A 20,332-nucleotide genomic window follows, 5' to 3' on the forward strand; every position below is an offset into this window, starting at 1 on the left:
AATACAGATACAGCACATTTTAACCCAAGATAGGTAATTTGAGGATATCCACTAGATTTCGGAGAAATGCACACGTATGCATGGCTGTGCAACACGTCCCGGCTGACCAGTACCTTTGAGACCATACAAAGAACAGCAAACATAGAAATAAGTTGAGGATTCATCTTGCACTCACATATTGCAATCACAGGCATTGTCGGAGACTGGAAGAACTGGCTGTCTCCAGACGAGAGTAAAGCGTTCGACTCGTGGTGTGAAGGGAAACTGGGCGGGACAGGCCTTAGTTTTGACTTTGAATAAAACAAAAGAAAGCAAGGCATTCAGGTGGTATTGTGGTTAATTTTTCGAACTGTTTGTAAAACCGAATAACATTTATTCTTATTTTCTTCACACATTTGTAATGAGTATCAGGCGAAAAGCACGACTGCTTATATAAAGGCTTCTACTCAATAATTTAAATAAAAACAATAGTAAAGACACAATATCAACATACATATATAAATGTGGATTGAAGAGAAATGAATGTAAATAATATAAATCGGTGATCTATCAATTTATTACGAGAATCTACCTGGAAGGTCAATGAACGTGCGGACTATACGCTCGTTCTCATTCAAATGCCCACATTTTGTAACTTCCGTAAGACGTTCCTGTCCTGACATTAAAATATGCCACATATAAGCTGCCAATCTGTTGTTTTTATGACGACTTAAAACTCTTCTGGTTTTTAAAAACGACAGTTTGGCACCTTATATGTGGCATATCTTAATGTCAGGACAGGAACGTCTTACTTTTGTGACAGAATCTACAAAATGTGTGCATTTAAATGAGAACGAGCGTATATCGTATCGAAGATGTTACAGTTTTGTAAATGTAAAAGTGACATGGACCCTTGTTGAAGTAAAGAACAGAATTCAGTGTCATTCAGTTGCTGTAGGTCTACTGTATTGGAAATAGATTACAACAGAGTACTTCTTTGGCTGGTTTACAGAGTAGAATTAACTTTAATAATCAGTCTCTCAATCAGTTCCTCTTCAGGGCGTTTGAGTGGAAGAGATCAGTCAAATTAAGGCGAACCATTGAACCACAGTTCTGCTTCTGGTGCCCTCTGGCAGTCAGGGACGGAACATGCCCGACTCGTTACGTGAAGTCATCACCAAAAGGTTCAAATGTCAGCTGCCCAAAACCGGTTTGTTCGGAGAGGGCGTTGACTTACCAGGCTGGGTCTGTCTATCCCTCCGAGCTTTATCTGATTTAGATCCGTAAAGACGAGCCTAAAAACATTCAATATGGACAAGAACACGGCCATTTTCGTCCTCTTGGCCTGCCTTGTCGCTTCAGAGTGTGTCCTTGGAACGCTACAGCTGTCAGCGACCGTTCCAGAGAATGCTCATGTGTGGGAAACTGTTACCAGCGTTCGGTCGGCCATAGGGGAAGTTGGAGAGGAAGTAAGATGTGAAATTGTCGCCGGAGACAATAACGGACGCTTCCGCGTGACCGACTGCGTGATCCAAGTGGCACGTCCGTTGGATTACGGCGTCGACGCGAGCTATAACCTCACGGTAAACGTCACAAGGTTTTCCGGAAACCCCGAGCAGCTGTATGTTGATGTAAACGTCGAAGACGTGGAGGGATACCCACCTGTTTACAACGACACGTGCGAAATGCCGATTCGGAATGGCCTAGGAAAGTCAGGTGATATGTTGTTCGATGTAAAATGGATAGGCGACGCCATGACAATGGATATTGGAGAGGTCTTTGCCTCAAGTTACTTTTTTTACGATAGTAATACCATGCGGGTTTCGAGGGCCAAGCTGCTTAACACATACATTAATAACAGTGATTGCCTTGTGCACCTGGCATGGAGGCCCTGGCATGATGATGACGACACATTCGTTAGGTCGGTGCGAAAGACCACCCAACAAAGATGCTTGAACTGTTCTAGTTCAGAAGATAGGACATCCGTCCTAGAAATTGAATTATTGCACAGTTATAATGGCTTTACTCCCAGCTCGTCTGGTAGGTGTTATTCTGGGCCTATTCCTGAAACAGATAGACATGTTATATTGGCGGGTTCAATGACGGTTTCTTCCAGAAAAAAGAATCGTGTCACGTGCAAGATACCAGAAGACTTGTCTGTCTCTGTAAATATTTTGGGGGTGGATCGTGAAGTAATCCCTATATTTGTAGCATTGGATTTCCGGCCGGTCGGATGTCCACCGAACAAGTACGGCGTGTTGTGTGATCAGAACTGCACCTGTGAGAACGGCGCCCGCTGCCATGGGCTGAACGGGGCCTGCAAGTGTCAGCCTGGATGGCAGGGTGTCGTGTGCGACATACCTCACAGTACCGTGGCCATCATCGCGACCCCTAGCGATTCGAGACGGATTTACATCACAGGCACATTAACACTGCTCTGCAAGGTTTTCAATCTGGTTGCTGATCGAATGGTGTGGACATTCCCTAATAAAACGGAGAAGTGGTTGCAGGGCGCTCAAGAAGACCATGTAAGGCTCCACAACATACAGTCCGAACACAACGGTACCTACACCTGCACTGTGTTAACAAAAGGCGGGGCTGTCATTAACGCAAGTTATGAGCTCCAGGCAGTCGCCTGTCCTCCCGGAAAAACGGGTGAATCGTGCGAAGAAGAGTGCGTCTGTAGGCACGGTGGCAGCTGTGACCGGTGGGCCGGCTGTGTCTGTTCACCGGGATGGGCAGGAACCACGTGTCAGACCTCCTGCCCAGCTGGCACCTACGGACAGGGTTGCAGCAGCCAGTGTCACTGTCAGTATGACGCCACCTGCTCCCCTACCGACGGCCGGTGTAACTGCACGGACGGCTGGTTTGGTCGTAAGTGCAGCAGGCCCTGTCCTACAGGTCTATACGGCTGGAAATGTCGGGACGCCTGTGCCTGTAAAAACAACGCCACGTGTCAACACTTGGACGGAACCTGCGACTGCGTTCCACCATGGACTGGCAAGTGGTGTGACGTCATCAAAACGCCTACGGGTGACGTCGTTGAAACGGACACGTACACATTCCCGTTTTCGCTCCAGATTGCCATACCGCTGATACTAACGCTGCTAGTCGCTGCACTAGTATTGTTCACACTCTACAAGCGGATCAAGGCTGAACATGCGGCACATCAAGAACCTATGGAGGAGGCCACAGCTCTACTGGAGCTGAGAAGTATGGAGGAAGACCTGGCGCAGAGTTTGCAGCCCGGCTGGCTCAGCCGATGGGAGAGGAACGCCAACGATCTGACTTTGGACGAACTGGTCGGGGTGGGCGCTTTTGCAAAGGTCAGGAAAGGGAAGCTTTGCATGGCTGGAGCCAACGTCGCCGTAGCGGTCAAGTCCGTCCGCGGAGAGGACAGGCGGTGCTACCGAGCCTTCTGTCGGGAAGTCGCCGCGCTAGTATCCGTGCACGAAAACCACGGGGAACAAAATGGAGGACATCCCAACATCGTCAAGCTCTTAGGGGTCGTCACGACGTCCACACGGAAGTGTATACTCTTGGAATTTGCTGCCAAAGGCGAACTTGTGGTCCTTTTAAAGCAACAGTCTCGGCAGAACCGTCCTCTTGGCAGGTTTCTTCGCTATGCCGTCCACATATCCCGTGCCCTGAAGGAGCTCCGACGTCTGCGTATCGCTCACTGTGACGTAGCCGCCCGAAACGTCCTCATCAGCGGCAACGACGTTGCCAAACTTGCTGACTTCGGTCTGGCCCACGACGTCTACACCGCGACTACCTACGTGTCTCCAGCCAATAACGACGCGGACGAACTCCTGCCGCTGAAGTGGATGGCTCTGGAGTCGCTGGAGTCTCGCGAGTTCACGTGCGAGAGCGACACGTGGTCGTTCGGCGTGCTGCTGTGGGAGATCGCGGCCTTCGGGAAGGAGCCCAGCTACCAGCGCCAGCGCCAACTGAGTTGTCCCAAGTTGGTGGGGATCCTGAGGCAGGGGGTCCGTCTGGACAGGCCGCCCGGATGTCCGGGAATTCTGTATGACGTCATGGAGACGTGTTGGCTGGAGGAGCCGTCGGCAAGGCCGGAACCGGCAGAACTGGAGCAGAAGCTGACAGAATATTGCCAGGAAATTGACCCATTTCAAGTTATCGAGAATGAAACTCTGGTTTGAATAACGATGCAAAGCAGACTCGCTGGAATAGGAAGTCTTTATATAGATAGATTCTGAGCCACTTTGTCAACATACTGATCACGTTACTTGGTGGTTTCTTTCGGCACGTTGTATATCCGATAATATATTTATTGAGTATGGAGTTGTTTATTTCGTGTATATAATCGAATGGTATCGGGGTCAGGTGTTGCTCATAGACCCTTTAAATTTTTAAGTGTTTGTATCAGAGAATGTAAGTCCTTTGAGCGAAACTAATGCCGTCACTGTATCATTACATATTGGTAACCGTTGCGAACGATACATTCTTAAAATATTTGTTCTAGCAAGAAATATTATACTAAGTTTATCGCGTATCAAAGGCTTTTATATAATATATGAATTCTATATATTCTAAGAGCCTTTGTCTAGAATAATAGTATACTTGGCGCCTTTTTTATTTCTAAAATTAAAAGAAAAACTATATTTTGCAGTCGAAGATAGTAGTATGTATATCTATAAAATTATATCTTATTCTTTTTTTTAGAAACGAATAGTGGTCTTTTTCCTGTCGGTTCCGGTCATGGCTGTAGATAAAGTCTGAATAATTTTTTTCTCATTTAATCCTATGCAATGTACCTCTTCTAAATAGTATTAAAGGTGGTATCATCATCTATGACAATTATTTTGAGAAATTTTATTTGATTGCAAAGCACATGCGGTAAACCGGCCATAACTGTTCAGTACAGTTTGGTTAGTTTCCTTGGTAGTTTGCTGGGGTTATACTATTTTCTTCGGCGGCTAAGGCCCGACCATATTATAATTCAAATTTGTCTGGCTATGAAATTGCAGAACCACATGACACGGGTCACCAATTCGTGTCATTGTCATCTTTATAGGTAGGCTTATATGTAAAGATCCTTCGTATGAAAATATTGTTGTTGAAATGCGGAGAAAACGGCCTCTGAAAATGTATCTTAGTCCGGACGCTCACATTTAGTTGATGTTTTATGCCTATTCCTTTTATAGAATAGGAGAGAAGACAATTTCTTTGTAGATAATGAAGACAGGCATCAAGAGTTGCCGTGCCCTTTCAAAAAAAGTTGATCTTTATTCTAAGTTACTTAAGTCTTCTTCTGCATATTCCTGTTCCCAGTTTTATCTAGCATAAATGTGTTCCTGATTCTATACGAGGTTCCGCAACAGGACGGCCCAGGGCGGTACGATTGGGGAAGGTTTCTCGCTAAGAGATAGATTAATTGTGTCACCTTCTTCAAGAAGAATTTGATCAATGGATTTCTCTTTCTTCTTTTTGTGTGGTCTCAGAGGTACTGGTCGGTACTGGGACGGTGTTGCGTAGTCGTGCATACATCTGCGTGTCTCAGAAATCTATGAATCTAATTACCCATATATGGTTAATATACATGTTCTACATTGCACCTTACAGGCATTTTCGGGAACTGGAAGAACTGGCAGACTCAAGACGAGATCAAAGCTTTCGACTCGTGGTGCGACAGGTAACTGGGCGGGACGCGCCTTAATTTTGACTTTGAAGAAAACAAACTTTAAAGACGTCAGGCAATGTAGTAAGGTGGTATCCTAGTTTCGTTCGTTAACTGAAAGGCTTGTAAATCAAACATTGTGTCAGAAATCCTTGTTTGAGTCCCGTCATAAAAGCGTGTTTTGGCAAAGTTTGCTGCCGTTATGTGAGAATCAGCCTCGACAGGTCCCTCCATAGGACGTGTGAAAGGGAGAAATCGGTCACAATAAAGCGAACCATGGACGAGTCCACCATTCCGTTTCTGGTGCCCTCTGGCAGTCAGGGAAGGAACATGCCCGGCTCGTTACGTGACGTCATCACAAAAAGGTTCAAATGTCAGCTGCCCAAAACCGGTTTGTTCGGGGAGGCCGTTGACTTACCAGGCTTGGTCTGTCTATGCCTCCGGGCTTTATCTACTGTAGATCTGTTGAGACGAGCCTGAAAACATTCAATATGGACAAGAACACGGCCGTTTTCGTCCTCTTGGCCTGCCTTGTCGCTTCAGAGTGTGTCCTTGGAACGCTACAACTGTCAGCGACCGTCCCAGAGAACGCTCACGTGGGAGAAACCGTCACAAGTGTTCGGTCTGCCATAGGGGAAGTTCAGGAGGAGTTCAGGTGTGAAATTGTCGCCGGAGACGGGAACGGGCGCTTCCGTCTGACCGACTGCGTGATCCAAGTGGCGCGTCCGTTGGATTACGGCGTCGACTCGAGCTATAATCTCACGGTAAACGTCACAGCAGGGTCCTCCGGAAACCCCGAGCAGCTGTATGTTGATGTACAAGTCGAAGACGTGGAGGGATACCCGCCTGTTTACAACGACACGTGCGAAATGCCGATTCAGACAGAAAAGGGAAGGTCAGGCGATCTAAACCTCGATTTCAAATGGACAGGCGAGGGCTTTGTAATGGATATGGGAGTGATCTCTTTAAAAACGTACGTGGTGTTTCAAAGAAATAGGCAGCAGTTTTCTGTGAGCGAGGAGTTTTACGGATACACCGAGAACGATGGTTGTCTGGTGCAGTTTGCATGGGCACCCTTGACGGTTAGAGACGTGAAATTCCTTCAGAGCGTGTGGGATGCTACCCAACTACGGTGCGCGCACTGTTTTAGTTCAACAGATGAGTCATCGGTCCTACAATTTAAATTATTGCATAGTTATACCAGGTCGTCCCTCGAGTGTTATTCAGGACCCATGCCTCAAAAGGATCGGTATTTTATACTTGCTGGCTCATTTACGCTGTCTTCAATAAAACGCAATCATTTTACTTGCTGGCTGCCAGAAGACGTTGACTTTTCTGTCTCTGTTTTTATGTCTGAGTATCACAAGCGTCAAGAAGTAATTCCTACATTTGCAGAATTGGATTTCCAGCCAGTCGGATGCCCCCCAAAGAGGTATGGTCTGTTGTGCGGTCAGAACTGCACCTGTGAGAACGGCGCCCGCTGCCATGGGCTGAACGGGGCCTGCAAGTGTCAGCCTGGATGGCAGGGTGTCGTCTGTGACATTCCTCACAGCACCGTGGCCATCATCTCGACCCCTAGCGATTCGAGACGGATTAACATCACCGGAACATTAACACTGCTCTGCAAGGTTTTCAATCTGGTTGCTAAAAGAATTATGTGGACATTTCCAAATATAACGGAAAAGTGGCTGCAGGGCGCTCAAGAAGATCGTGTAAGGATCCACAACATACAGTCCGAGCACAACGGTACCTACACCTGCAATGTGTTAACAGAAGCTGGGGTGGTCGTTAACGCAAGTTATGAGCTTCAGGCCATCGCTTGTCCCCCCGGAAAAACTGGTGAATCGTGCGAAGAAGAGTGCGTCTGTAGCCACGGTGGCAGCTGTGACCGGTGGGCTGGCTGTGTCTGCCCGCCAGGATGGACAGGAACCACGTGTCAGACCTCCTGCCCAGCTGGCACCTACGGACAGGGTTGCAGCAGCCAGTGTCACTGTCAGCATGACGCCACCTGCTCCCCTACCGACGGCCGGTGTAACTGCACGGACGGCTGGTTTGGTCGTAAGTGCAGCAGGCCCTGTCCTACAGGTCTATACGGCTGGAAATGTCGGGACGCCTGTACCTGTAAAAACAACGCCACGTGTCAACACTTGGACGGAACCTGCGACTGCGTTCCACCATGGACTGGCAAGTGGTGTGACGTCATCAAAACGCCTACGGATGACGTCGTTGAAACGGACACGTACACATTCCCGTTTTCGCTCCAGATTGCCATACCGCTGATACTAACGCTGCTAGTCGCTGCACTAGTATTGTTCACACTCTTCAAGCGGATCAAGGCTGAACATGCGGCACATCAAGAACCTATGGAAGAGGCCATAGCTCTACTGGAGCTGAGAAGTATGGAGGAAGACCTGGCGCAGAGTTTGCAGCCCGGCTGGCTCGACAGATGGGAGAGGAATGCCAACGATCTGACTCTGGACGAACTGGTCGGGATGGGCGCTTTTGCAAAGGTCAGGAAAGGGAAGCTTCGCATGGCTGGTGCCGACGTCGTCGTGGCGGTCAAGCTCGTCCGCGGAGAGGACAGGCGGTGCTACCGAGCCTTCTGTCGGGAAGTCGCCGCGCTAGTATCCGTGCACGAAAACCACGGGGAACAAAATGGAGGACATCCCAACATCGTCAAGCTCTTAGGGGTCGTCACGACGTCCACACGGAAGTGTATACTCTTGGAATTTGCTGCCAAAGGCGAACTTGTGGTCCTTTTAAAGCAACAGCCTCGGCAGAACCGTCCTATTGGCAGGTTTCTTCGCTATGCCGTCCACATATCCCGTGCCCTGAAGGAGCTCCGACGTCTGCGTATCGCTCACTGTGACGTAGCCGCCCGAAACGTCCTCGTCAGCGGCAATGACGTCGCCAAACTTGCTGACTTCGGTCTGGCCCACGACGTCTACACCGCGACTACATACGTGTCTCCAGCCAATAACGACTTCGACGAACTGCTGCCCCTGAAGTGGATGGCTCTGGAGTCGCTGGAGTCTCGCGAGTTCACGTGCGAGAGCGACACGTGGTCGTTCGGCGTGCTGCTGTGGGAGATCGCGGCCTTTGGGAAGGAGCCCAGCTACCAGCGCCAGCGCCAACTGAGTTTTCCCAAGTTGGTGGGGATCCTGAGGCAGGGGGTCCGTCTGGACAGGCCGCCCGGATGTCCGGGAATTCTGTATGACGTCATGGAGACGTGTTGGCTGGAGGAGCCGTCTGCAAGGCCGGAGCCGGCCGAACTGGAGCAGAAGCTGACAGAATATTGCCAGGAAATTGACCCATTTCAATCTATCGAGAATGAAACTCTGGTTTGAATAACGATGCAAACCAGACTAGCTGGAATAGGAAGTCTTTATATTGATAGATTCTGAGCCAATTTATCAACATATTGATCATGTTACTTGGTGGTTTCTTTCGGCAAGTTGAATATCCGATGATATCTTTATTGAGTAGGGAGTTGTTTATTTCGTGTATATAATCATGAGGTATCGGGGTCAGGTGTTGCTCATAGACACATTAAATCTTTAATTGTTTGTATCAGAGAATATAAGTCTACAAAACTAATGCCGTCACTGTATCGTTACATATTGGTAACCGTTGCGAACGATACATTCTTAAAATATTTGTTTTGGCAAGAAATATTATACTAAGTTTATCGCATATCAAAGGCTTTTATATAAATGTATGAATTCTATATATTCTAAGAGCCTTTGTCTAGAATAATAGTATACATGTACTTGGCGCCTTTTTATTTCTAAAATTAAAAGAAAAATTATCTTTTATTCTTTTTTTTTTAGAGACGAACAGTGGTCTTTTTCCCGTCGGTTCCGGTCATGGTTGTAGATAAAGTCTGACTAATTTTTTTTCTCATTTAATCCTATACAATGTACCTCTTCTAAACAATATTAAAGGTGGTATCATCAGATATGACAATTATCTTGAGAACTTTTATTTGCAAGCAAAGCACATGCGGTTAACCGGTCATAACTGTTCAGTACAGTTTGGTTAGTTTCCTAGGTAGTTTGCTGGGGTTATACTATTTTCTTCGGCGGCTAATTATAAGGCCCGACCATATTACAATTCAAATTTGTCTGGCTCCGAAATTGCAGAGCCACATGACACGGGTCACCAATTCGTGTCATTGTCATCTTTATAAGTAGGCTTGTATGTAAAGATCCTTCGTATGGAAATATTGTTGTTGAAATGCGGAGAAAACGGCCTCTGAAAAGATGATGTATTTTAGCCCGGACGCTCATATTTAGTTGATGTTTTATGCCTATTCCTTTTATAAAATAGTAGAGAAGACAATTCCTTTGTAGATACTGAAGACAGGCATCAAGAGTTGCCGTGCCCTTTTAAAAGAAGTTGATCTTTATTCTAAGTTACTTAGGTCTTCTTCTGCATATTCCTGTTCCCAGTTTTATCTAGCATAAATATGTTCCTGATTCTATACGAGGTTCCGCAACAGGACGGCCCAGGGCGGTACGATTGGGGAAGGTTTCTCTCTAAGACATAGACTAATTGTGTCACCTTCTTCAAGAAGAATTTGATCAATGGATTTCTCTTTCTTCTTTTTGTGTGGTCTCAGAGGTACTGGTCGGTACTGGGACGGTGTTGCGTAGCCGTGCATACATCTGCGTTTCTCAGAAATCTATGAATCTAATTACCCATATATGGTTAATATACATGTTCTACATTGCACCTTACAGGCATTTTCGGGGACTAGAAGAACTGGCTGACTCAAGACGAGATCAAAGCTTTCGACTCGTGGTGTGACAGGGAACTGGGCGGGACGCGCCTTAATTTTGACTTTGAAGAAAACAAACTAAAAAAAGACGTGAGGCAATGTAGTAAGGTGGTGTCCTAATTTCGCTCGTTAACTGAAAGGCTTGTAAATCAAACATTGTGTCAGAAGTCCTTGTTTGAGTCCCGTCATAAAAGCATGTTTTGGTAAAGTTTGCTGCCGTTATGTGATAATCAGCCTCCACAGGTCCCTCCATAGGACGTGTGAAAGGGAGAAATCGGTCACAATAAAGCGAACCATGGACGAGTGCCCGCTGGCAGTCAGGTACGGAACATGTCCGACTCGTTACGTGACGTCATCACCAAAAGGTTCAAATGTCATCTGCCCCAAACCGGTTTGTTCGGGGAGGCCGTTGACTTACCTGTCTGGGCATGACTATCCTTCCCAGCTATATATATGTAGATCCGTAAGGACGAGCATAAAAACATTCAAAATGGACAACAACGCGACATTTTTCGTCCTCTTGGTCGGCTTGGTCGTGTCAAACAGTGTCCTGGGAACGCTGCAGTTGTCAGGGACCGTTCCAGAGAACGCTCACGCGGGGGAAACCGTCACCAGTGTTCGGTCTGCCATAGGGGAAGGACATAGATGTGAAATTGTCGCCGGAGACAAGCATGGACGCTTCCGTGTGACGAACTGCGTGATCCAAGTGGCGCGTCCGTTGGATTACGACGTCGACTCGAGCTTTAACCTCACGGTAAAGATCACTGGGTCCTCCGGAAACCCGGGTAAGCTGTTTGTTGATGTACAAGTCGAAGACGTGGAGGGATACCCGCCTGTTTACAACGACACGTGCGAAATGCCGATTCGGACAGGAAAAGGAAATTCAGGTGATTTGAACCTCAATATAAAATGGACTGCTGAGGGCATGGCAGGGGATGTTGGAGAGGTGTCTGCCTCAAATTACATTTATTACGATGGTATTGAGAAACTGTTTTTGGTCATAGTATACACCGATAACAGTGACTGTCTGCTGCAAGTTGTATTGAAGCCTTGGCATGATAGTGACATTAAATCCATGCAGTCGATTCGGCATGCCACTCAACAACGGTGCTTAAACTGTTCTAGGTCAACAGATGGATTATCCGCGCTCCAAATTGAATTATTAGAGAGTTATTCCGGCTTTACTCCCGGGTCCTCTCGCAATTGTTATTCAGGGCCTCTTCCTGAAACTGATGTATTCTTTCTAGTGGCCGTTTCGTTCACACTTTCATCCATGAAAAAGAATCATGTCACGTGCAAGCTACCAGAGGACGTTTTTGTCACTATACGTGTTTTTGGCCTGTATCGTGAATTAATTCCTCTATTTGTTGGATTTGATATCGAGCCAGTCGGATGTCCCCCGAACAAGTACGGCGTGTTGTGTGATCAGAACTGCACCTGTGAGAACGGCGCCCGCTGCCATGGGCTGAACGGGGCCTGCAAGTGTCAGCCCGGATGGCAGGGTGTCGTCTGCGACATACCTCACAGCACTGTGGTCATCATCGCAGCCCCTAGCGAGTCGAAAAGGATTTACATCACCGGCGCAGTAACGCTACAGTGCAAGGTTTTCCATCTTGCTGCTGAAAGGTTGATGTGGAATTTTCCTAATAAAACGGAAAAATGGCTGCAGGGCGCTCAAGAAGATCGTGTAAGTATCCCCGACATACAGTCCGAACACAACGGTACCTACACCTGCACTGTGTTAATGAAAGACGGGACAGTCATTAACGCAAGTTATGAGCTTCAGGCAGTCGCCTGTGCTCCCGGAAAAACGGGTGAATCGTGCGAAGAGGAGTGCGTCTGTAGCAACGGTGGCAGCTGTGACCGGTGGGCCGGCTGTGTCTGTCCTCCGGGATGGACAGGAACCACGTGTCAGACCTCCTGCCCAGCTGGCACCTACGGGCAGGGTTGCAGCAGCCGGTGTCGCTGTCAGAATGGCGCCCCCTGCTCCCCTATCGACGGCCGGTGTAACTGCACGGAAGGCTGGTTCGGCAGTAACTGCGACAGGCCCTGCAGCCTTGCAGGTCTTTACGGCTGGAGATGTCGGCATGCCTGTGCCTGTAAGAACAACGCCGCGTGTCACCACGTAGACGGAACCTGTGCCTGCATTAGACCCTGGACTGGCAAGTGGTGTGACGTCGTCGAAACGGACACATTCCCGTTGTCGCTCAAGATTGTCATACCCCTGGTGCTCACTCTGTTAGTCACTGCACTAGTATTGTTCATACTCTTCAAACGGAACAAAGCTAAACACGCGGGACAAGAAAAAGGTATTGAGGAGGCCATAGCTCTTTTGGAGCTGAGAAGTATGGAAGAAGACCTGGCACAGAGTTTGCAGCCCGGCTGGCTCAGCCGGTGGGAGAGGAACGCCGACGATCTGACTCTGGACGAACTGGTCGGGCTGGGCGCGTTCGCAAAGATCAGAAGAGCACAGCTTCGCATGGCTGGAGATGACGTCACGGTGGCGGTCAAGTCCGTCCGCGGAGAGGACAGGCGATTCTACCGAGCCTTCTGTCGGGAAGTCGCCGCGCTGGCAATCGTGCACGAAAACCGCGAAGAACAAAATGGCGGACATCCCAACATCGTCAAGCTGTTAGGGGTCGTCACGACGACCACACCGAAGTGTATCATCTTGGAATTCGCTGCCAAAGGAGAACTGTTGATCATTCTAAAGCAACAACCTCGGCAGAACCGCCCTCTTGGCAGGTTTCTCCGCTATGCCGTCCACATATCCCGTGCCCTGAAGGAGCTCCGGCGTCTGCGTATCGCTCACGGTGACGTGGCCGCCCGAAACGTCCTCGTCAGCGGCGATGACGTCGCCAAACTTGCTGACTTCGGGCTGGCCCATGACGTCTACACCACGATTACCTATGTGTCCCCAGTCAATAACGACTTCGACGAACTGCTGCCCCTGAAGTGGATGGCTCTGGAGTCGCTGGAGTCTCGCGAGTTCACGTGCGAGAGCGACACGTGGTCGTTCGGCGTGCTGCTGTGGGAGATCGCCGCCTTCGGGGAGGAGCCCTGCTACCAGCGCCAGCGCCAACTGAGTTGTCCCAAGTTGGTGGGGATCCTGAGGCAGGGGGTCCGTCTGGACAGGCCGCCCGGATGTCTGGGAAAGCTGTATGACGTCATGAAGTCGTGTTGGCTAGAGGAGCCGTCGGCAAGGCCGGATCCGGCAGAACTGGAGCAGAAGCTGACAGAATGTTGTCATGAAATGGAGCCACTTCTGGTTATCGAGAAGGAAGCTCTGCTCTAAATAACTATGTAAATTAGAACAGCTGGCAATTGACAGGTGATACCTGGTCAATTTCTAAGCCGACTATTTTTGATAATGGCAACGTATGTAACGTTATATTCATTTTTTAACATGTTGATCAACGTGAGATATCTTATTAATCGAGGTGTTTATACGCGTGTACAAGCAAACTGTATCCGTGCGTATTGGTAGCTGTTACATTGCTAAAAGATTTGTTTGAAGAAAGAAATGTTTTATCAATATTCTTTAATTTTCCGCATATTATTCATATAGATTTGGGAATTCTATACATTTTAGATATAATAGAGGTGTGTGTTTAGCACGCCTGTGTCCTACGTATTAGACATTAAATCGACGCCTTGTTATTTTTGCAATTAAAGAAAATAATATTTTGGCAGTGCCTATACTAGTATCTTAAAAAGAAAAAAAAATATTTGATTTGAAACGAGCGGTTCTCCTATTTCTGTAATAAATTATTTCTGTTTATGGCTTGGAAAAACCAGAATAAGTGTTTTTATTACCTACTCTTTAAATTTTACAATGTACCCCTTGAAAGCAGTGTTAATGTGTATATCATCAGATTTAACATTAACAATTACCGAGAAAACTGTTTTAATTTGCAAGAAAAGCACTTGTGGTTAACCTGTCATAACTTTTCAGTAAAGTCTAGCTATTGGGAGCTTTCAGAGGATGTCCCGGCGGGTTGGGAGAAGTGTAGTTTGTTTCTTTGGCGGGCAAGGCAATCACAAGATCATTCCGATTTATTTGGGTTACGAAATTGCAGAACCAAATCACACGGGTCACCAATCTGTGTCTTTGTCCTCTATATAGGTGGGTTTAATTGTTTGGAGTTAAAGATCTTTAGTATACAAAATGAAATATTGTTGTCGAAATGCCCAGAAAGTGGCCAGTGACAAAATTATGCATTTTAGCCCAGTTGCACACATTTAGTTGATGTTTGATGGCTATGCCTTGTGTAGAATAGTAGAGAGGAACAGTTCTCGGTGGATAGTGAATGCAGACACAAGGACTTGCCTTGTCCGTCAGAAGTGAACTTTATCATAAATTACTTATGTCTGCTCTATATCCTTGTTTCCAGTATTATCTACAATAAATGTGTTCTTGTTTCTAAATGAGGTTCCTAAAAAGACGGTCGAGGGCGGTACGGTTGATGAAGGTTCCTTTGTCCACTCACTCACTCACTCACTCACTCACTCACTCACTCACTCACTCACCTTCTTCTTTATGTGAAGTCTCAGGGGTACTGGTAAGCAGGGTTGTGCTGCACGGTCATAAGATTCTCACAAAACTAAATGATTACCGAAATTACCCATATGTGGTAAATACATGCTACATTACAATTACAGGCATTGACGGAGACTGGAAGAACTGGTTGTCTCCAGACGAGAGCAAAGCGTTCGACTCGTGGTGTGAAGGGAAACTGGGCGGGACAGGCCTTAATTTTGACTTTAAATAAAACAAAAGAAGACTTGAAGTAAGGTAGTAGGGTTGCACTGTGCTCTGTTCATCGAAATGTTTGTTAACAATATAAAATTAAAAACAACTAAACATGGTGTCAGAAGTGATTGTTTGAGTCCCGTCATGAAAGCGTGATTTTTGTAAGGTTTGCCGTCGCTATGTAAGAATCAGTCTCCATGAATTCCTACTCATGTCGTTTGAATGGAAGAAGTCAGTCACAATAAGGTGAACCATTGACGGGCCCACTGTTCTTTCTGGTACCCTCTGGCAGTCAGTGACGGAACATGCCGACTCGTTAAATGACATCACCACAAAAAGGTTCAAATGTCAGACGATCATTGACTGGTAGAATTCGCCTAAAAATTTGGCGAACCATTGACGAACCAACTGTCTGTTTTTGGTGCCCTCTGGCACTCAGGGACGGGATATGCCGTCTCGTTACATGACGTCACCACAAAAAGGTTCAAATGTCAGCTGTCCAAAACCGGTTTGTTCGGAGAGGGCGTTGACTTACCAGGCTGGGTCTGTCTATCCCTCCGGGCTTTATCTGATTTAGATCCGTAAAGACGAGACTAAAAACATTCAATATGGACAAGAACAAGGCCTTTTACGTCCTCTTGGCCTGCCTTGTCGCTTCAGAGTGTGTCCTTGGAACGCTACAGTTGTCAGCGAATGTTCTAGAGAACGCTCACGAGGGGGAAACCGTCGCAGGTGTTCGGTCTGCCATAGGGGAAGTTGGGGAGGAAGTAAGTTGTGAAATTGTCGCCGGAGACAGGAACGGACGCTTCCGTGTGACCGACTGCGTGATCCAAGTGGCGCGTCCGTTGGATTACGGCGTCGACCCGAGCTATAACCTCACGGTAAACGTCACTGGATCTTCTGGAAACCCCGAGCAGCTGTATGTTGATATACAAGTCAAAGACGTGGAGGGATACCCGCTTGTTTACAACGATACGTGCGAAATGCCGATTCGGACAGCAAAGGGAAAGTCAGCAGGCGATTTGCTCCTCGATATAAAATGGACTGCTGAGGGCATGGCAGTGGATATTGGAGAGGTGTCTGCCTCAAATTACTTTTATTACGATGGTATTGAGAAACAGTTTTTGGTCATAGTATACACCGATAACAGTGACTGTCTGCTGCAAGTTGTATGGAAGCCTTGGCATGATAGTGACATTAAATCCATGCAGTCGATACGGCATGCCACTCAACGACGGTGCTTTAACTGTTCTAGGTCAACAGATGGATTATCCGTGCTCCAAATTGAATTATTAAAAAGTTATACCGGCTTTACTCCCGGGTCCTCTCGCAATTGTTATTCAGGGCCTCTTCCTGAAACTGATTTATTCTTTCTAGTGGCCGGTTCGTTCACAATTTCATCCATGAAAAAGAATCATGTCACGTGCAAGCTACCAGAGGACGTTTTTTTCACTATACATGTTTCTGGCCTGTATCGTGAAGTAATTCCTCTATTTGTAGGATTTGATATCGAGCCAGTCGGATGTCCACCGAACAGGTACGGCTTTTTGTGTGATCAGAACTGCACCTGTGAGAACGGCGCCCGCTGCCATGGGCTAAACGGGGCCTGCAAGTGTCAGCCTGGATGGCAGGGTGTCGTCTGCGACATTCCTCACAGCACAGTGGCCATCATCGCGACCCCTAGCGACTCGCGGCGAATTTACATCACAGGTTCAGTAACGCTACAGTGCAAGGTTTTCCATCTGGCTGCTGAAAGGTTGATGTGGACATTTCCTAATAAAACGGAGAAGCGGCTGCAGGGCGCTCAAGAAGATCGTGTAAGGATCCACAACATACAGTCCGAACACAACGGTACCTACACCTGCACTGTATTTACGGAAGACAGGACGGTCATTAACGCAAATTACGAGCTTCAGGCAGTCACCTGTCCTCCCGGGAAAACTGGTGAATCGTGTGAAGAGGACTGCGTCTGTAGTCACGGTGGCAGCTGTGACCGGTGGGCCGGCTGTGTCTGTCCACCGGGATGGACAGGAACCACGTGTCAGACCTCCTGCCCACCTGGCATCTACGGACAGGGTTGCAGCAGCCAGTGTCGCTGTCAGCATGACGCCACCTGCTCCCCTACCGACGGCCGGTGTAACTGCACGGAAGGCTGGTTCGGCAGTAACTGCGACAGGCCCTGCAACCTTGCAGGTCGGTACGGCTGGAGATGTCGGGAAGCTTGTCTCTGTAAGAACAACGCCACGTGTCACCACGTAGACGGAACCTGTGCCTGCTTTAGACCCTGGACTGGCAAGTGGTGTGACGTCGTCGAAACGGACACATTCCCGTTGTCTCTCAAGATTATCATACCCCTGGTGCTCACTCTGTTAGTCACTGCACTAGTATTGTTCATACTCTTCAAACGGAACAAAGCTAAACACGCGGGACAAGAAGAAGGTATAGAGGAGGCCACAGCTCTTTTGGAGCTGAGAAGTATGGAAGAAGACCTGACACAGAGTTTGCAGCCCGGCTGGCTCAGCCGATGGGAGAGGAACGCCGACGATCTGACTCTGGACGAACTGGTCGGGCTGGGCTCGTTCGCGAAGATCAGGAGAGGCAAGCTTCGCACGGCTGGAGATGACGTCACGGTGGCGGTCAAGTCCGTCCGCGGAGAGGACAGGCGGTGCTACCGAGCCTTCTGTCGGGAAGTCGCCGCGCTAGCAATCGTGCATGAAAACCGCGAAGAACAAAATGGCGGACATCCCAACATCGTCAAGCTGTTAGGGGTCGTCACGACGACCACACCAAAATTCATCTTCTTGGAATTTGCTGCCAAAGGAGAACTGCTGATCATTCTAAAGCAACAACCTCGGCAGAACCGCCCTCTTGGCAGGTTTCTCCGCTATGCCGTCCACATATCCCGTGCCCTGAAGGAGCTCCGACGTCTGCGTATCGCTCACGGTGACGTGGCCGCCCGAAACGTCCTCGTCAGTGGCGATGACGTTGCCAAACTTGCTGACTTTGGACTGGCCCATGACGTCTATACCACTGCTACCTACGTGTCCTCAGTCAATGACGACTTCGAAGAACTGCTGCCCCTGAAGTGGATGGCTCTGGAGTCGCTGGAGTCTCGCGAGTTCACGTGCGAGAGCGACACGTGGTCGTTCGGCGTGCTGCTGTGGGAGATCGCCGCCTTCGGGGAGGAGCCCAGCTACCAGCGCCAGCGCCAACTGAGTTGTCCCAAGTTAGTGGGGATCCTGAGGCAGGGGGTCCGTCTGGACAGGCCGCCCGGATGTCTGGGAAATCTGTATGACGTCATGAAGTCGTGTTGGCTGGAAGAGCCGTCAGCAAGGCCGGAGCCGGCAGAACTGGAGCAGAAGCTGACAGAATATTGCCAGAAAATTGACCCTCTTCTGGTTATCGAGAATGAAACTTTGCTTTGAATACCCATTTAAAGCAGACTAGCTGGAATAGGAAGTGTACATATAGAAAAAAAATCTGAGCCAAGCTGTTTTCGTAATGGCCACATATTAATCAAGTTCCTTGTCACTTTCGCTCGACACATTTTATATCCGATAACATCTTTATTTAGTAGGGAGTTTTTATTTCGTGTATACAAGCAAATGGTATCTGAGACAGATGTTGTTTATGGACACCATATGACCTTTACAGTTCTGTGTTTGCATGGTTGCACTAGTAAGACCTCCGTTCATTCGAAAGCCAATTTGGTGAAGTTACTAGCTCCATAGTCAATTGCTTGATAGTTACATTTGAACAAATTTAACAATTCATGCAGGAAAAGTAATATCTATGAGATATTATCTCACATTATCCATGTAATATGTAGACTAGCATCAGGAAAACGAAACGTAAAGATAGACAAGAACTCTTCAACCTCTGTATAACAAAGTTTATTACATATACCTATAAATGCCTGTGATCTACTTTCAAGTACGCAGGCGAAACTAGTCTGAATGTGGAATTGAATGAAGCTCTAAACGGGAACTTGCGGCGACAGCGTCTTTTCTGGAGATGTGGCGTGAGTGTGTACAGTTGGCTTGAGGTTGTCCTTTCTATTTACCTACTTTCAACTACAAGCAAAACACATGATAATGAAAAATACAATGATATTAGGGACTGCATCCAATGTTATGCTACATTCTAAAATCTACATGGTACTGGTTCTGCTGTGTTTGCCTTCTTCTTTGGAGGCATTGAAAGATGAATTTACCCAATTCTTCTGCGTAATGTGGTTTCTTTCACTTTACATCTTATTGAAGAGCTATATATAAAAAAATTGGTAGGGACTGCCGTGTAAGGATTGGACTCCAAATTCATGCAAGATGCTTTCAAACGGTCCTGATAGTGATAACAGACCGCTACCATCAACTCCCGAGATAGAAGTTAATTTGCAACTACGTTTACCACTCTGCATATTTAAAAAAAAATAGGAATCATATGGACCTTTATTTCGCATACCTGTGCCAGAAAAAAAAACACATCAGTATATTCAACACATTTTTGTACGGTTTCAAAAGAATTGACAGTTGACATTACTAGTATATGTGCTGCCGAAGTATTTCAGTGCCTTAATGAAATATATTGTCAAGTATTTACAAATGAACGATGGTGGTTATGGCAGTAGACAAAGTATGGTTGTTTTTTATTTTCACTAAATCTTAAACAGTCTAGCTAGATACGCATATATAATACTGTTTGCGATGATTTTATGTTCGCAGTTTTCACAGTTAACTCTTCAGCGCGAACTTAAAACCACCGCGAGACTGTTTGTCCGCCTATGACTGTAGCGCTACTATTGTTTCAAACGCGAACTTAAAACCACCGCGAACACTCCATGTTCTTGCTACCGCAAAATAAAAACCACGTGAACTCAAATGCATTTACAGTCGTTTGTATCTTTGTCTTTTAACGAAAAACCACATCCAACCCAAAGCTGATAACATTTAGTACATTTTTGAGATAGATACTTGCAGATGGAAATAAGCAGTTCAAACGCTGCTGTCGTACATGTAGACTAGCCCATATAGGACTTTCACATCATTTAACCCTTGTCATGCTGGCTGGGTTTTTACATACATTCTCCCAGTACTTGGCGTTTAAGTTCCTCTTGAAAGATAGGTACTGCTTTTACTTTGCTCCTTTATAGTTACTTCTCTTCCAAGTAGCCCTATATATA

General features: G+C 47.2%; 2 protein-coding genes across 2 annotated transcripts; both read left to right on the top strand.

Annotated features, from left to right (window-relative positions):
- The first annotated feature begins 1,134 nt into the window (after nt 1–1,134).
- Nucleotides 1,135–4,737, top strand: LOC136441669 (uncharacterized). Its single transcript, XM_066438103.1, has one exon. It carries the CDS (start codon nt 1,290–1,292, stop codon nt 4,140–4,142), a length of 2,853 nt encoding a protein of 950 aa, XP_066294200.1. The 5' UTR covers nt 1,135–1,289; the 3' UTR covers nt 4,143–4,737.
- Nucleotides 4,738–6,055: 1,318 nt separating this feature from the next.
- Nucleotides 6,056–18,718, top strand: LOC136442719 (uncharacterized). Its single transcript, XM_066439663.1, has 7 exons — nt 6,056–8,961; nt 10,110–10,135; nt 10,644–10,721; nt 10,947–13,693; nt 15,063–15,123; nt 15,320–15,334; nt 15,731–18,718. Exons 1-7 carry the CDS (start codon nt 6,112–6,114, stop codon nt 18,576–18,578), a joined length of 8,625 nt encoding a protein of 2,874 aa, XP_066295760.1. The 5' UTR covers nt 6,056–6,111; the 3' UTR covers nt 18,579–18,718.
- The last annotated feature ends 1,614 nt before the right edge of the window (nt 18,719–20,332 follow it).

The sequence above is a fragment of the Branchiostoma lanceolatum genome, chromosome 9 (assembly GCF_035083965.1).
Source record: "Branchiostoma lanceolatum isolate klBraLanc5 chromosome 9, klBraLanc5.hap2, whole genome shotgun sequence".
Classification (NCBI taxonomy): Eukaryota; Metazoa; Chordata; class Leptocardii; order Amphioxiformes; family Branchiostomatidae; genus Branchiostoma; species Branchiostoma lanceolatum.

Excerpts from the sequence above, each read along its gene's own strand:
- LOC136441669 (XM_066438103.1), top strand. The coding sequence starts at position 1,290 with ATGGACAAGAACACGGCCATTTTCGTCCTCTTGGCCTGCCTTGTCGCT.
- LOC136442719 (XM_066439663.1), top strand. The coding sequence starts at position 6,112 with ATGGACAAGAACACGGCCGTTTTCGTCCTCTTGGCCTGCCTTGTCGCT. Across the intron at positions 8,962-10,109 it reads CTATCGAGAATGAAACTCTG|GTTCCGCAACAGGACGGCCC; the intron begins GTTTGAATAACG and ends ATTCTATACGAG. Across the intron at positions 13,694-15,062 it reads CGAGAAGGAAGCTCTGCTCT|GCATTGACGGAGACTGGAAG; the intron begins AAATAACTATGT and ends TTACAATTACAG.